At 38.1% G+C, this 18,888-nt stretch overlaps 1 protein-coding gene across 1 annotated transcript in view; it reads left to right on the top strand.

Annotated features, from left to right (window-relative positions):
• The first annotated feature begins 5,477 nt into the window (after nucleotides 1–5,477).
• The window catches only part of ANO3 (anoctamin 3), a 215,280-nt gene continuing 201,869 nt past the window's right edge, over nucleotides 5,478–18,888 (top strand). The window contains exon 1 of the mRNA XM_088145840.1: nucleotides 5,478–5,950. Within this exon, the coding sequence (XP_088001966.1) occupies nucleotides 5,797–5,950 (154 nt within the window). The 5' untranslated portion in view covers nucleotides 5,478–5,796. The remainder of the gene's footprint in view (nucleotides 5,951–18,888) is intronic.

Consider the following 18,888-nt stretch of genomic DNA (forward strand, 5'->3'; position numbering starts at 1 on the left):
AAAAGCACTAGAAAAGAAATAAATGCATCCAAAGTAGACAAAATGTATTAAGGAGCTTGCTATAATTTGTTGATTCTGTAAATAGACTGTAAATTCCATCTGAGCAGATTATTAGGAAAATTATAGTCTTCACATGGCAGAAGAATAGCTTAAGCAGCCATGAAGAACAACCATTAGCTAGTTGGCACATAGCAAATGAAATATAAATGATGACATGGAGTTCTTAGCCTATTTAACAAGACACATTTTGTTCCTAACAGTTGGCAAATAGAACACAAAATCCATGGAATGAAAAGAGGAATTCACCAAAAGTGACAGACATGAGTAAAACTATGATATGTATGTTTAGAAGTGAGAATAAAGGAGTAGTGAGCTTTGTGTCATTGCGATGAATTAGGAAAACCTTTCTAGAGGTAACAGACTATGATAGAAGGGCCTTTGTGGACTCATCAACATTTTGGTTCTTTTACAGCCTGCTCCAATCCAGAATCTTGGACTATAATTGTTATCATTCCCAGACAATATATCCATTGATTGTGTTGGATGTTAAGAGTTAAAATGCAACACATTAGGAGAGTGCAAGCTTAAAGAAGGCTCATCTGCCATAATAACTGAGGATAATACCATGTTGGAAAGGAAAAAGATTAGACAGGAATTCATTTGCTCTTGCATGAAAGGCTATATATTCCAAAGCTATGATTTATACAAACCAGTAAATCATATTGCATTTGATGGAATTTACTTCTGTGTAAAGTAAAGATGAATGGGGCAGTACTGTGAAATTCAGCTGCTTTGATTTCATCTTCATGAAAGGAAATACTAACCTATTGAATTTGTGCAATAGGGGGTTGGACTAGAAAACTCCAAGGTCCCTTCCAACCCCATGACTACGGATTTGTATAGGCTATTAAAACAGAGAGAAAAAGGTCAATGGGCTCATCCTTATGTCCTGATTGCCACAGAGTAAAGTTGCCTTACTAACCATTTTTGATGGACAGGTCCTCTCAACATTGTCCCATTTTACTATCCTCCCTCTGTTGAGGCAGCCTGAAGTCAAATTTAGGTGTTCTTGTATAAAAGCAGTATTTGCCCTCTTAACCTGACATGAAACTTCCCATGTGGACAACCTAGGGTGTCAATCATGATTGTGTGACTTATGCAGTCAGGGGCTGGGAACTACCCAGATTGGTTTGTAAATCTGTTGCAGGCATGCCCCCTCCTACATCTGGTTTCTGGGTAGTGTGGCACTATTATCATTTCTGCAAGAGGGACTACACATGTGCTTGGGGGATCAGAACCTCACAACTCCCAGCAACTGCAGAGCCTCAAAAGACAGTGCCCTCAATTCCCAACCCTTAGCCATGCCACCTGGTGATAATGAAAGATGAATCTCAATGGCCTGGCTGCCTTGTTCTAGAATGACAGTAGGGTTCTGAGCTAGACTTCTCTCCTAATTATCTTGCCAAGGGTCAGTGCAGAGCTATTCAGCTTCCGCAGGATGGCTGCTTTGGGGTCATTGGGCAGAACCTGCACAGAGCAAGGTGGAAGGTGGCAACTGAAGGAGGGAGGGGGGTAAGTCAGGGCAAGGAATACAGTAGCTGCTCAGAGAGACCACTTAGCACCAAAGCAGTCAAGAAGAGGAACAAAGCCTTGGAGTAGCTTATTGGGGGCCTTCAATGCCAAACCTCTGAAAAATGTAGGCCATTTTTTCATAGGAATATCAATCTCCCTAGCTCCTATAGCTCAAGGAGATCAAGAGATCAATATTCCTGTAGCAATAAAAAAAAAAAAAAACTGATACTCACCTGCCTCCCCCCAGAAAAGGGAAATTAAAAAATCCAATCCCAAGCCAATTATGTAAACAAATACTGGCTGGTAGAGCCTAAGAGGGACACTGATTGAAGGGTCAGGAGGCATATCACACATTCAGGAGCTCATCTGGAGTTCGCTTTTCCCACCAGTCTATGACAGTCTATGGATGGGAGGGGAACAGATGGTAGGGAATCCAACAATCATTACCCTGAGACTGTCCCACAATAAAAACCAAGAAGATAGCAACATTGGTCAACCTTGCTGCTGAACTGCAGTGTTGACATATTTTTCTCCCAACACAAGGTGGCATATTAAGGCAGCTATGTGGATGAGCCCCATATGGCAATCCCACTATTTTTTAACAAGCTGGAAACCATTAAACCCACCCAGCTCCCCCAAAAACTCTAGTGTATTGCTCTGTCCCCAGATTTAGCTGAATTTGGAAGCAATGATCATACAGTATGAGTACTTAAGCCTTTATTCCAAGGCAGTACAAGAAAATAACATATCATAAGACAGCAATCAAAGAATATTCAAGAATATAATAAGGCAAAGAAAGAAAGACCTTTTGCCTCTTCTGCCAGTCATGGAACCCTAAGGAGATGACATTGGGCAGACCCTCTTCAAAGCCAGCAGACATGCGGCACCCTCCTGATTCGATGATTATCAAAGTTCCATCCCATGGGCAATTTTGATTAGCATATATAGGCCCTGAACCCTAATTAAGCACACCTGCTTTTCAGTGGTCTCATCTCACAGGATTTTACCAAGGACAAGGAGGACAAGCCTATCTTATCTAGGAATGCTTTGCTCTCCTGCCAAGAATGAGACCATCAAGGCTAAGGAGCTTTTGTTTATACCAGGTGGCCATGAAACCATCTCAAAGTTAAGGAGTCTCTATTCTCAAGATTAATGGGATTGAAGATGAGAAAGATCATCCTACTCTACAAAGGTGTCTCACCAAGGACAGGCAGTATAAAGTGTAACCCAAATATAACCCATTAGTGAGTAAAATAAAGGCTTGTTTAACTCTCTTGCATACTTGACTATTACATGAAAATATAAAGTTCCATGCACCTAAGAGGTACATACCACTATCAAATTCCTCCTCACCAGTTTTCTGGTAAAACCACCAGCACCACGTCTAGGACAAAGAAAAAGAAAGAAAAAATAAAATAAAAGTAAATTTCATAAGAAGAAACTAAAACAAAATACCTCACAAAGTGTGTATAAAATTCGATTGCATTATTGTAAAGATGCCAAGCACCAGGGAAGAAGAGTGAGAGGAGGTTTCTCCTGCAGCATTGGGAAAAGTGATTTGAGATGACATAAATTGCTTCCTTGAGCAGAATCATGTTGCCTCTTTGCTTCAATGAAGAGAGTTATGCTGCCTCTATGGCACAAATCTTTTCATCAAAGCAAATCTAAGTCACTCTGCACTGGCCTAAAATATGTAACAAATATAGCTGGAGAATCATTTTCAACAGTGAAATAATCACTATCTTAGGATCTGTAGACATTCCAGCTAGGACATTTGTTCAAATGTGTCAAAAGCCATCACCAAGCACCTATAAGCCCTTGATGTTAATCCATATTTATGCAGCACTTGTCATGTGCAACATATTTTACAAGCCATGTCTCATTCAGCTTCTTTAAGGGTTATCATTACTTTGTCAGTGCTACAAAGATTTTTTCTTTAAACTGAGAGATCTGACTTGCTCAAGGCCACTCAAGGAATCCTTGTCAGAAGTGAAAATTAATCTGAAGCCTTCCTATCCCTGAGTTTTTTCCACCACCCAGCAATAGAAATGAAGTTAAATCTGTGGTAAGTTTTTCTGAGGGCAAGCATCCTCAGAAAACAGAGGTGATACTTCACATAATAATTTAAATCACATCCAAGTTGCTGTTTAATCTTTGCAAGAATGACCTGTTTAAATTAAAATACAAAATCAAAATTCAGCCCACTTTACCTGTAGACATGGTAGTCATTTCAGATCTGGGGGGAAAAAAATCTTTCTTTTTGAGAGACATGCCCTGAGAACAGGGGCAACTTGATACTTACAATCAGAATGCTTCAAAGAGGCACAAGCTGTCCACATGTCAGGAATTCCCTGCCTTGCTGCATCACAGCCAAACCATTTAAGAAGCCCCCTAAACATTCTGGGTAGCATTTGGAAGGGACAGAAAAGTTAATTTCCTAGAACTCCTTTCTGTCAAGTTGGTTCTAGATGTCATCCTTGGTTTTTATGTTTTCATTTAAGTAGAGCCATTTGTGCAGGATAATAGTTCCAACTTTTTTTCTCTCCTTTCCTTTTCTTTCTTCTGCTTCCCACTCCACCCCACCTTAGAGAGTGAAATGTATCTAGTAAAATAGAATCTGTAAGCAATCCTTCCCCAGCCAAGAGGTTCCTTGATGCACTGGAGTAAAACTCCCAGTATTCTCAGCCGGCACAAATCTTAGGCAAGCTGGTTGGGAGTGGTGGGAAGTCTATGCTAAGAGACATAGCTAAAAACTGTGTTTGTTGCGCAATGCAAAGTTTCCAAAATTGACAGGGTAGGTACAAAAAAGATAGGTAGGTCTTCAAAGTTCAAACCTTCATAAAAGTACACAGGGGACATTTCTTTGTGATTCCTGGCTTTTTCCTCCTGAATTCTGAAACGGAATTTTCTGTGACTGCAGTAGTTGTGCACACTCTATGAGTATTTATTGATTTATAAAAAAAACCAGTCCCACTTCTTCATCACTACAAACCATCCCAAAGCAGGGTTTTTGTTTCCTTTCTAGAGAATGTGAACTCCAGTAAGAATTAGTAATTAGTGTCTGTGGGTACTCTCTGTTGGAATAAGCAGAGGATGAAAATCCCAAAAAGAAATAGAATTAAAATGTCTTGTGCAATGTCTCACTGTTGCCAGCAGGTGACTCCATTAGCACTATTCATTTACATTTTAAAGGGGGATGGGTCAAGAACCAAATAGAGCAAGAAAAATAATGCTTTTGATGTGTTATGCCTCTTTACATATGCAGAATATAGGAGAAGAAGGGGACAGTATAGAGTATATAATAATTGCTGTGGCATATATTTCAGCTGTGGAATATATTTTTAGTGCAGGCCAGTTTCCAGACAATCACTTAGTTTTGGGGACTTGTCAGACTAGCTAAATTTTGGCTTTTAAATAAGTAATACAAAGCCATGAATACTTAAACTAATTAACCATCTCTTAACCACTGAACAGTCCTTTCTGAAGCTGCACCTTTTTTAATGTAAGACAAAATGCATCAGATCATGAAAATCTTGTATGTGAAAGTATTTGTGTATATGTTTGATGTCAACCAACATTAAGAAAGTGAATTAGATATACTGAAACCTTTTTTCCTGAACTATTAAAAGCCACTGCTATTAATTTACTATCCTGCATTTGCAGCTGTCTTAAGCAGGGGCTCAATCTTGGTTTGAAGTCCTTAACTGCAAATCTCCCAGGAGGGAAGAGGATTTTGGAATAATTAATTCCACTTTTCAAGTTCTTCCTGCAATGTAGAATCCACTTGTTTTCATTGGTATGGCTAAGTCCCTCCCAACTCAACAAATGTGAACTGAAATGTGAATTAGAACGGCTCAAACAAAGTTATTAAGAGCAGATCTTAGCAGGCATACAGATGTCTCCACTTATCCTGTTTATTGCTTTTGCAGCTACAGAGAGGGACCATAACATTTTTTTTCAACAAGTGCAGAAGAACTTTTTAAAGAAATAGGGGATTTTTTCCCCTCTTAAATCCTGGAAAACCTAGGAAATCCAGAAAATGTGCCATAGCTTGCACCCACTTTACTGGAATTAGTGACTCTGGCATTTTGTAAGCAAGTGACAACTTTCCTGAATTAAATCAAAGGATATTTTGCTCCCAAGTTTTACTCCACAGGCAAACTGGATTAGCTGGTGTCACTTTATCTTAACCAGCAGATATCTGAAACTTTTAAGTACAGTGAAATGTCAATTGAGAAAATTGAACTGGACATTTTATCTCCAGAAGAAGCGGATGGCAGATGTGCTTCACAGCCAGAGCTTAATGAGACCAAATTCAGCAGTTCACATGTGGATTGGTACAAGCATGAACTTTATTCTTCAGTCTCTTTACCCAGTGGTAAGCGCCTTACTTTACATTTTATTTTTGGGTGCCATCTTGTATCTAACAATGGAGTGATATGTAGACTTAAATATATAGTAGGCTTTTCACCACCAGCATTGATGGCTGTCAAAACAGGTATAAGCTGGCTGTAAGATCATGATTGAATAATTGCAGGATTTATATCTTGTGACATCTGTTTTATTTAAATGGCCACATTTTAAATGTATTTATAGGAACTGTACTAATCTGAATTCCAGTTCAATGAATGCAGCTGACCTGTATTTACTTAGTGCCTTTCCCATTACGCAATATGTATGCTCTTTTCATTGGTGGGTGCTGATTCACTCTAGTGATGTTAACTCTGCCAATCAGAAAATAATGTGATTCCTTGTTAGTAAATAGCTGGCGTCCATCTATAGAAGGTACTTCTCTTTGAACTTATAAGAGGAAGGAAGGGAGCATGGGCTGATAATGGCACAAAATAAGGTTATTCACACTGCCACTTTGCATATTTTCAAATGAGATGTCAGTGCATCTTTACGTTTATGGCATAAGAAATATCCTTTGTTTTCTGGGACTGTAAGTCTGGCCCTGATTGGGCCTCTCATGTAACAGTGCAATCCTATTCATGTATGCCCAGAAGTAAACCCTCATGAGTTCAGTAGATCATATGGTTCAATGTATAAAATTGACACTAAGGTCTTGCGAGCCATCGGGAAAAGGAAGGGATAATAGAGGTCTTCCTAACGGTAGGGCTCCATCAATATTTATAATTGAAATTCACATGTCTTGATTCACTTATACAATAATAAATTTCTTAGTCTTGAAGACACCACAGAGCACTTTGTTTTTACACAGGTTGCCTGATCTGAATGGCAAAAATACAACCCTCAATAGCAGCAATAGGTAAATGTTTTTTATATATTTTTGCTGTTGTCAAATGGTTATTTGGCTTTTGACAGCTGCAACTAGATCTGGTACTTCTAGTTGTTACTGCAAAGACTATTTTGCCTATGATGTTGGCAACTTTTGGACTATTGCAATGAGATCTATTCTTGAAAAGCATCTGAAAGCTGCAGCTGGTGCAGAAGGTGGCAGTGTGGACAGTTATGGGTGCCTCTAGGGCTGTGCATGTAATACCTCTGCTGTGGAAGCTGCATTGGGTGTCGGTCTGCTTTGGGATCCAATTCAAGGTATTGGTTATGACATTTAAAGCTCTTCATGGCATGGGCCCAAGTTATCTGGGGAACCATCTCATCCCAGTTACATCAGCAGGAAGGGCATGCCACGGACCCCACTGGCTAAAGAATTTCAACTGGCGGGGTCTAGGAGGAAAGCCTTTTCTGCCATCGCTCCCATCCTGTGAAATATCTTGACCCCTGAGATGAGATTGGCCCCCACTCTTCTGGCCTTCTGGAAGAGCGGTAAGACCTGGCTCTGACAACTAGCATGGGGATCCAATGGGGGTTCACAGCACTAGGGGTGGCTGGTAGCTTGAGGACACTCTCTCCGTCTTTTAACTTTGTATATTTTTGTTAGATTTGTACTGTTTTTGTGGTTTTTATTTGTGAGCCACCTAGAGTTACTCGTATAGTGAGATGGGCACCATATAAATTTGATTTATAAATAAACAAATAAATAAACAAACTTTGGACTAAGTCCCTACACAGATGTATCACATATACATATTGTTTCCTCTCAACTTCATCTGAAAGTTTAAAATACAGTGCATTGAAATGTCAGTTGAGAAAACTGAAGTGGACACTTTTTCCTTAGAAAATAAATTATAGTTGTCTTGCCAGTGTATTATTGTATTCACACATTAGTAATTGAGTTTGCTGTTCATACGGCTGCCCCATTCACTTATACATCAATGAACTGTTCTCCACTATTTCTATCCTATTCCAAATAATAATAAAAAAACAAGGAATAGAGGGAAGATACTTTAAAAAGGAAGTGGAGAATCACAATTATTCTTTCTTCTTCACTCACTTCTCTGCTTGAAATTGTGACACCCAACACTGATTTCAAAATTGTGGACTTAGGCCAATTGTTCAAAACTGTGGACTTAGGCCAATTGTTTTAAAATGTGAGTAGAAAGAAGTCCTTATTGAAGACTGAAGTTAATACAAATATACTTCCCCCAAGGAATTTTTAATTGGGAATCCCCTTGAATCATCATATTTATTAATTATGTATTGTTTGTTAGCCATCTTGCAAAGCAGAATTAAATCTAAGACCCTACTCAATACAATATTTTTAAAAAAAAGAGTAATAAGGACAACAATTCCTGTCTACAAGGTGTATTTTGAAGAATATCATAATTTTTGTTTGTGTTCATATGTATAAAATACTTTCAGTTCTATTCAGGTGTTTTCCAAGCTTGGTTACTGAAAGAAACAAAATGGTTTATACATGGTTTAACATTGTGCCGTGCTTCTCTCTGCTGTAGTATGAAGCTTATTTCATGATGTGTGTCGTCTCACTTGATTCACAGGAGACATCTGCAACTGACTTATGTTTGCACTTGATGTATAATCTCTTGTTACCTGAGGAAGTACAAGCAAATTAATCATATAACACCTGAATGTAAACAAGGTTCTACTTACATCTAGTGGGAAGAAAAACAAGCGCACAGGAATAGGAAATAATTCTAAAGCATAGCTAGCATGTGCTTATGGAAATCACAAACAGTATATAGATGGGTCACATTCCAGTAAACTTTCCTTAGCTTCTTCTTTTTTCTTTTACTTTTCTGACTTTAAACATATACTGTACATTATGAGTATTTATCATCAAACAAAAGGAACCCTCTCATCCAAAAAGAGCATAGAGGTAGACATAAATAAAAACATGCAAAGCAATTAAATAGAGATATGTAGATTTAGAGATATTTCAATAGAAATGCAGTACATCTCACATTATTGTAGTGAGAAAGGCTGTGAGGTTCCCCGATTGTCACCCCATGACTTGTCCAAGTACGGTTGATGGGTCCTGTTCTCCCTTCTTCTTTTTCTTTTTAAATCAGACTAACAGCCCGTCAAAGAGTGGGCACATTCCAATTGAAGAATGTCCTATATAAAGCAGGACAAGCAAAGTACCTTTGTTTTAAATGAAATTAGTGTTTTATGCTTGTTGGTAAAAAAAAAAAAAAAATGAATGTCAAAGCCCTACTAATATCACTGTACTTGATATTATCTAGATAACAGAGAATAGGTATAGAGAAGTTTATTTAATTTACATGAATGTCAGCATTTCCCCAAAACATAATAAAATTCAAAGATACCTGATACTGACATATCAGGTATCTTTGAGATGGCATTTTCAATTAAAAATGCAGACAAAATGTATATATTTGAAAAGGGAAAAGAATGTTCATAAGTGATTGTTAAGCTTTGCAATTAGGTTTAACTTTATGTAATTTTTATCTGAATGGTCATACCAGTGAAGAGCAATCACATTTTATGGATTTTTATTTTAATGTCATTTCTCTCTTTATGTACATAACTATTTGAACCATTTTCATGACCACTAGAAAATCTGGGCTTCATCCATTAAGAAAAATGGGACTCTTGCATTAAGATCAGGGCGTTCCTTAGCCTGCTATCTCATATTTTTATTGATTTTTTTTTCTTGACTGAATTATACTTACTACAGTAAAATAAGCTTGCAAAGAAGTCATGGACCTATATATAATATCTAAAAAGGAAATTGCAGAACACTGGAGTGGAAAGTAACCTTGCTATGCCATCAGTACTGAAAGACATTGTATCTTTCATGCTAGGATGTGTGCATGAGTGAAGATTTGAATCTTTGAAGCCTAATAGTAAAGAGATTAATTTCTGTAATGGTATGCATGATGGCAATTAAAACTGTCTCTTACTTCATGTGACTTGATAATGAATAAATAGACCTAACAGATCTGGCATGCAAACATTGGGAGAACCACTAGAAAGCACCAAAGCATTTGAGTGTTTGGTACATCTCTCCTGCCATCTAGTGATCTTCCAATTCTTTGTATCCCAGCTCTTGTTACCCTACAGTAGAACAACTCTGAACTTAATAAGGGCACTTTAATAATTTCAGGGCCTACTGTTCTCTCCTAGCTGCTTTAACACATTCTGTCTGCCTCCTTACTTCCAGTTTCTCCTTCAGATTTTGCCATGTGGCTGCTGCTGGTTTTATTTCTGAATGCCATCACATTATTACACTTACATGCGCACACTAACTCATGTTAATGGTTTCTAATGGAATTGCTATTTTTGATATATGTAAGTAATTGCTGATCATTTCTCAGTGTCTGGAGCCCTAATTTTAAAATCTTTATTTCTGAAAATCATTCTAAATTGGCTTTTAAGGCAGTCACTGGATCACTAGAAAGAAAGGACTGAACAGACAGTTATGTATCTTTCAGCTCCTATACGATGTCAGTGAGTTGCTAGCCAGTGAACTATCTATCTATCTATCTATCTATCTATCTATCTATCTATCTATCTATCTATCTATCTATCTATCATTACTTATTATACATGTGACATATTTCATCTGGTAACATACTCCCCTTTGGGGCCTAGCACCTCTAGGTAGAATTATCCTCACAACCTTTATAAAGAATAATCCATAGTATTTTGATACTACTGAATTAATAATCATCATATCCGTTATCAGAAGCAAGACTAAAAAACCTGCTACAACTGGAACTTTCAGTGCTGATCATTGTAATTGCCACTGTTTAAATCAATTTAAAAGAGCCTGCTGTACCTTAGTAGATCTTTGTATCATCTGTTAGACATGGCTTTATCTTAAAGAGTCCCTCTCCCTTTGACGGACTATAAAGTAGGCTCTTTGCCAGAGATAATTCAAAGCTCACACAGAGGTCTGACACACTGAGTCACTGCCCTCTGCCCTCAAGGTTCCTGACTTACACCCTCACATGGCTAAAACTAGATGGAAACTAATCTGGATATAGAAGTTCAATATTTCCCAAGGGTACAGTATTTCTTGCATGCTCTTCCTTCTTCTGATGAGCTATTTACTTTTAAGTTAGGAGGCTATTATACAAATCCTAGTCTATTTAAAGAGAAAATGTCCAGTGATTTATGACTGTACAGAACAGGTTGGCATGTTTTAGTTAAGGCTGGCCCTCTTTCCTACAACATACAGTATAATAGATAAGGAGTAGTGGTTCTTAGAGCAAAAGATGACTGATATATGCAACTCTCTAATTCCACCACACAGTTACTGTATTAAACTAACGGACTGTACCAAAAGATGTGTGTGACTAAAATCAGTAAATGAGTTGCTTCAGAGCAGACCCCCTGTTGCTTTTCCTATCTACTCTATTGTTTTGCCAGCATGATTTTCTTTTGTGTCTTGGTTTTTCAAATGTCTTACCTCTCACTTTATCTAAGCCCTTTCTTCTCTTGGCGGAATGCTTAATGATGTATGTTAGAAGTCATAAATTAAGCCAACTTCCATTCACCTCCTTACACATAATGATATTCCATGTTAGAAGTGGGAATTCTGAAAGCTAATTCCATGAAGTACTAAGAATGCTGTTCCATTGTAATTAGAAAGGTCTACCGTGATGAACTAATGAACAACGTTTAAATGAATCAACAGAATATTTTTGCAAAGCAAATGTTTCAGTGCTGATTCTAACATGACAACTTGTTGATCTCGAGAATCACTCTTGCAAAAACAAATCGTGTACTTACAGATACCTTGCCATAATTGTGAATGAATGATCGCTTTCTTCCCTTGTGATTTCCAGGCATAAAAGTCTACTCAGAAAACAATCCCTACGCTGTATAAAGTGCTGATTTTTCTCTCTCTTCAGCAAGAAACATTTGCAAACTAGGGACAAGATGCTGGGTGAAGGGAGTATGCATTCCAAACATGTTTTCCTTGGGAAAGCTCAACAGATGAGATGGCTCGTGGTGTCTAAAATCTGACTGATCATCAGACTTGGGTTGGGAAAGACATTTTCATTTCCTTGGTTGTCTTTTGAAGTGAATGGCTTGCTTGTTGGAGAACTAGACTATCTGACAGACTGCCTAGACCTATATAGAGTGCCTAGAAAAGCCTTGCTCTTTGGCATTTCAGTAAATGAAGTTAGACTAACTAGTACCAGGGACAGGGCCTTCGTTTTGGTGATGTCTTCCTTTGCAGCTATCTTCTGCAAAAAATGAGCGTCCACCCATTTCTGTCCAATTTGTGTTAATCTCTGGAATTAATGCATTGCTTCATCTCACTCTGCGCCTCACAGCTGTAAAAGGCTGCATTTTAAGATCATTTGTCTTTTGAATGGAATTTTGTATACTACTAGAGGAGAGGTAAAGATGCCCCAAAAAGGAGTGTATGAATCATAAAATGGTAAAATAAATAAATACTTTGAAGGGTTCAAATAATTGAGGCTTTTTACTATTACTTATCTCTTTTTATTTATAACTCGCATTTTCGGTTCCTTTGGGGAAGATTGCTTGGAACAAATTATTTGCCTTTAAAAAAAATCAGTGTAGGAAGCAGAGTGTTATAAATAAAGAGGAGTCTAAAAAGTCTAAATATTTTTTTAAAAGGGAATTTGGCTGCCTGTTAGTCTCCACTGGCAAGCGTGGACAATGCTGTTTTACTTAAAAATCCATTCTGTCTGACATCATATAGCCTAGGAGTAGGCATTTATACAAATGTTGTTAATTAGGCTTATGTTTATTATGTATACTTTTTTCTGTGCCCACCTCCTAACCCCCGCCCCCCAAGAAATAACTAGATCATCAGGTCAAATGCCTTTACAAATAATACATTTCTCAGTCTCTGTATTGTGTGATTTAAGCAGACTCAAAATGGCCTTTAACAAGGTGGTGTTGAAAAAGATTGTCATACATAAGTAATCACTTCATGTTTCTTCCTCTACATCGCCTCTGGTTGGGGAGAAGACAAATTAAAGATATAGGAATAAAAATAGTGTTCTCAAAATTAAGGAAAGTATTCACTGCTAATTCTTAAGGATCCAATTTAGGGCCAGTGCAATTTGATAGGTCAGCTAGAGCCAAGTGTAAGTGTGACAGCAAAGTTTGCAGATGACACTAACAGATTGGGCTATGCAAAGCTATGGAAGGCTGCTTTGATTTGTCAATACTTCAGCCAAGAGATTCACAAACTGAAGCAGAAATCCACTTGGATGCAGTGAAATGAATCTGGCAGTTTTAAGCAGTTCAAGCCTGGCAATGTGCCTTGCAGGTTTGATGGCTCTTCTGCTACTTCTAGGTTGGTTACAGAAAGGATAGAGTAATGAAACTTAACTTCCATGTAGGCAGAAACTTGGTGTGATGGGCTCTCTAACACTGACATGACGAGGTAGCCAATGAGTGAATATGTCAGATTTATTCTGAAATGGCAAGGCTTACACTGCTTTGGGCTTCCTTTTCTCTTCATTTTCTGTATCCAGCCACAAGGCTTACACTGCTTTGGGCTTCCTTTTCTCTTCATTTTCTGTATCCAGCTGCAAGGCTTACACTGCTTTGGGCTTCCTTTTCTCTTCATTTTCTGTATCCAGTTGCAAGGCTTACACTGCTTTGGGCTTCCTTTTCTCTTCATTTTCTGTATCCAGCCGCAAGGCTTACACTGCTTTGGGCTTCCTTTTCTCTTCATTTTCTGTATCCAGCCGCAAGGCTTACACTGCTTTGGGCTTCCTTTTCTCTTCATTTTCTGTATCCAGCTACAAGCCTTCACTTTGCTCTCTTTTTGGTTAATGGGATGAATTGAATTCTATACTCCTGTGCTGGATTTTCTAACTGAAAGTTTAACTTTGTTCTAAGTTCTCCCAGTAGCAACTCAAGGCTGGCCACTTCAGCTCACATTCTTGGGTCAAAACTTCCCTTTCAATTTTGCATGCTTGGGGTGGGTTTAAGTCTCTCAACGAGTTAGTGGAAGCCAGATGAACGTAGGTGCTGGCTCTGCTGTTTACTGCTTTTAAGAACAGCGATTGGGAAGGAAATTAGTGCTACTTTTTCTGTGCTTGCTTCTTTTTCTGTGTCTTACATGTTTCTGTGGCATTATATCTATTGTGCCAGCCTGCTTTTTGCTATCTCTGTTTCTAACGAGTATTGTCAGCAGGGTACAAACACTATTGCAACAAAGTCAAGCTTTGCTAATGTGCTCTGTTCGACCCCGCAAGCCCCTAAAGCCAGTGGATGAAGAGGCCCTTCCCAGGAGGGGGCAAGCTTTCCAAACTGCCACTCAAACCCTCCATCGTCCCCTAAAACCCAGCAGCCACAGGCAGAAAATCCTAACCTCCACAAAGGCAAGCCAGTGGGCAACCTTCAATATCAGGCCAAGCCTTGCACCCCAGGTAGGCAAGTAAAAAAGGAAGGACATACTTTTTTTAGTTTCTGCATTGATTCAAGGTGCATAATTCAGATTGATAATTTGGAAATTACTGTGAGGTCCTCAACTCAGGTATTCCTCAAAAGAGGTCCAGAAGGAATATTCCACACTTCTTTATTGTGAAACTCTTGAAGATATCCAAAGGAAACTACTCAGAGTCAACATCTCCTAAAGGATCTAACATCCCTGCTATTTTTATCCCATTCTCCCCCCACCCCCCCCCAATGAAGTGACTTCTTACTCCAGACATTTTGATGCTTCTCCATTATAGCCTATGAACATTTTTTTTCAATAAATTCTGCAAGCAGCTTTAATCAAATCAGCCTACACCTGAATGTTGAAGCACAGACTTAAATCAAATAACAATGTCTTCACATCTCGAATCTCCATTTCAAATCAAATCAAGTTGATTTGTGTTGACCTACTGAATATAGTGCTCACCTGCACAGGTGAGTTTCATTATTTTCATTTTTGTTTGTTTGTTGTTTACCATTAATGATTATTAATGATAATAAACTTGCCTATCAACCACTGACAGACAGAGAGGTTTTGTTTGTTTTCAACTGCAGAATATATTTTGCCTTTAATAAACTATGTGTAAACTTCATCTGCACTAGCTATGGCCAGATAATGATGTTGACAAATTCCTCTCCCCCACTAAAAAAAGGACATTTTTTAAACAGTTCCTCAAGGACCCAGTTGACAGATATTTGCATATGCCGTGACAATGTTATATTTATAGCCTTCAAAAGTAAAAGTACTGCCAAACCAGGCCAGGCCAGACCAGGCACCTAGAAGACTGGGGAAAATTCTGAAAGGAAAAGATTTGATTCCTGCCATAAAGCAGTAAGCAACTTAGGGCTTCTCTGGAAAAGCCACACTCATTGTAAAAGTGCCAGAATATAATTGGGAACAACTTATAGATGGACCAGAACAGATCACACAATTTCCTTATCTTTTCCTTTCCTCCAATCACAACACTCAAGGGGTGTATTTTGCAAAATTCATAGTCCATATCACACTCTCAAAATAGAAAGGTACTCTAATAGGAACAAAGAAGACAGAAATGTCTTTGCTATATAAAATCCAAGCATGTTTTTGTTTTTTAAAAAATGTACATCCTGGAGTATATTTTGGTTCAAAGGTTTTGTCCATTTCAAAAATCTTTCCCCAGTAATGTTCAAATGTACATGTACACTTATATTCTTTGAATTTACTGAAGGTCCCCTTAATAATCTTTGTTATGTGTCCCATCCCACTTAACTAAATCCCTAACTTATTTTGTAAGAAGAGTACTCTAACTCCTTTCCCACCTTCCTCAGTTTTGTAGAATTTGCTTCTTTTTTGCCACCACACACTGACATAACCTTTTTGCTGAGGTTTTGACCATATCATATTTCTTTCCTAACCTACAGACATGCCAAAAGAACGCATGAGGGGGTAAGTCACACAATTCGCTTTCTTAAAACACATGCAGATAGGCAGGTACTCTCCTGTTTACACATGAACAAGCATTTATTTATTCATTTATTCAATTTCTATAGCTGCCTATCTCACTTTTATGTGACTCTAGGAAGCTTACAAAAAAATAAATAAAATACTTAAAGTACAAAATAAAAAAATAAAAAAATAAAAAAATAAAAAAATAAAAATAAAACACATAGCAGCCAGGCATAATCTCATCTAACTAACCATCCACACAACCAGGAACGGGCTCTATCCCATGCCCAGGGTCTCAGGTTGGTCACAAAGCCAAATTTTCAAGACTTTATAAAAGGCCAACATGGGTGGGCCCAGTCTAGTTGGGTCATGATGTGTATATCACATACTGATCAAAAGCATAAATTCCACCCTCCAGAAGTACAGGATTTCTTTGCAGTAATAGACTGGATATTTCTGAAGTAGAGGAAAAGCCCAAGAGAGCTCAGGGTTATCTTTGTTTGTTCCCAGCTAAGGAAAAATCCTTTAGGTTTGATCCTTCTACTGTCTTCTCTGTGTTTAAAACCTCTTTTGTCAAGAGTGGTTTGAGAAGTTTAAGAGACAAGTTTTCACATCCACCCTCTTGATTTATGGAATTCTTCAGTTTGATATCTTGATAACATTTCTGAGAAACACTAAAAATACCTAGGTAGCATAAGATAACTAACAATATTAAGGGGCTACCCTTCTTGATATAACACAGGCATATTTTTCTTATAAACCTGTGCTAATTTCCATGACAAAGGGACCCTTCATGTTTTTGACAGACTGAGAACCTCAGTGCTCAGGGGGGTGAACAGTGTAATGGCCATTTTAAGGTACAGTTTTTATCTGTTTCCAGGAAATTGTGTTATCAGTTTTTAGCAGTCCTGGGGAAAGGGGGCCCTAGAGGTCCCAAATGGAGATCAAGTTCAATGTGATAGTGAGTCCACAAATTACTTACCTCTAATTAAAAGAGGGTTCTACCATGTCAACACTGGCATCTGAAAAGTAGGCTTTGTTTATAACTTTCAAGTTATATCTTGGTTTTATATCAATGTTCTACTCCTGATCCATGCTGATTCAGGCTATTCTTGTTTTGTCTCCAGCTCCACACCTGAATTTACCACAGGAAATGTAATTTCCATTCAGAGCCCATTTTAGTACTGTACTTAGTGAAAAATATATCGTGTTTACCTTAATGTAAATGGGCAAGGACCATACCTCACTAGTAAATCACATATACACACACATAACATCTGGGATGTTTGAAGAAACTATTTGCTATGAATTTTTCAATATGTTCAGGATGCTCTTTCCTTAACAGCAGTTACTCTTTGGTTTCTACACATCTATGCACTGCACATACACATTTTTTTGCTTTAAAAATCTAACACAGCGTATCCTTATTTTGTATAAATAGTACATCTGGAGTAATGTAAATATAGTAATGTGTATTTTGTAAAACAGATTCCAAAATTGGAAGTTATCCCTCCCTTTTTTCTCTCTCCCTGGCGGTCAGTACAAACACATCCAGGCACACATGGATACATGGACAAAGTGTCAGACTGTAAATAATGCCAGGAAGTATTTTCAAAGAATGTATACACTTTATTTGTAGCCTTCAAAGATTCTTTAAATGGATATTGAATGCAAATTACTGTTTGTTACATTTTTTTTCCTTTGTTTGGGAGTAAGTTGTCCTTGTCTTTCAGATAAATTTATCTAGCTGAATGTATGAATGTATTTTAGTTTATTCTTCTGTTTCCTACTATCAAAAGAACACAGAATTCAAAAGACTGCAGAATACGGAAGTGGTGAGATGCCAAAGGAAGTCAGATATTATTCTATTTCCACAGTTTCCTAAATAATATGCCAGCATGTCTAGTACACAGCAAATTCACAGTCTTCTTTGTTGCTTTTGGCAATTTCCTTTATATTTAACTGTTCACTTTCTTTGGTAACATCCACAGCTTATTTATTTGTTAGTTAGATTTCTATCCTGCCTTTCATTCAAGGTAACTTACAGAGCAACTCCCTCTTCTATTGCACACTAGCTTTGTCCTACTAGCCCATGCAGATTTTATTTTGTCTGAAACCTAGGACAATCAAAGTTTTCTGTATTTTGGTTTTTTTAAATTCTGGCTGACCTGTGATCATGTAGTAGAACATCTGGAATGTGACAGTTCTGGGTTTCAGACAAAATATTTTCCCCATTTTATGTATACCCCTACTCAGGTAGAAAGTGATGTTCTGCCTTGGAAATAAGCAAGTGGGTTCTCAGTGAATATTTTTCAACATTCTCTGAAATTATGAATAAATCTATGTGTGCCATTGCATCCATGCTGCCCATTGACTTTAATGTTTTTTCCAGGTATTTATATACACAATCGAGGTGTACCAGCCTATTCTGCCGCTAGCCTGGTTGAGATTGATTGATTGATTGATTGATTGATTATTTATTTATTTATTTATGAAACTGATAGGCTGACCCAAACTATTACATCTCTGAATGATTAATGGCAAGTTGGCCTGGCATCAGGCCTCAAGGGAGTGAGGGTTGTCAGCTACCATTGGCTTCCCACAGACCTTCATCCTGTATGGCTGGGCTATCTGAAGGTTCTTGTTTGTTCCTTTTTTTCTTTAGCCTTCTTGATTTTTTTTTTTTTTTTGTGTGTGTCATGCCTATTTTAAGCTATTATTTCTATTCATTATTAGCAAAAGATATATATATATTTTTTTTGTCTGCGCTCAGTCGTTACCGACTCTGCAGTGACTGCTTGGACAAGTCCTTGCAGTTTTCAAGGCAATTGTTTCAGAAGTGGTTTGCCAGGGCCTCCTTCCTAGAGCAGAGCCCAGCTGGCGAGCGCAGGAGGCGGGGTTTCCGTTGCTTCGCGGCCTTTTCGGGCGCGTGCGTTTTTTTTTTTTTCGCACTTACTGGCAACTGCTCCCGACTCCTTTTTTGCAAGGCGCCACCAGCATTTTTCCTCCCACCGGAGTGAGAGTACCCATTTATCTACTCACGTGAGTTTTCGACCTGATGGGTTGACAGGAACTGGGGAGGAAACAGGAGCTCACCCTGCTAACGCGAAGGCTGGACTCGAACCGCT

Source organism: Python bivittatus, unplaced genomic scaffold (genome assembly GCF_059951505.1).
Source record: "Python bivittatus isolate LINGU-HERP-01145 unplaced genomic scaffold, Pbiv_v1 ctg000480_np1212, whole genome shotgun sequence".
Classification (NCBI taxonomy): domain Eukaryota; kingdom Metazoa; phylum Chordata; class Lepidosauria; order Squamata; family Pythonidae; genus Python; species Python bivittatus.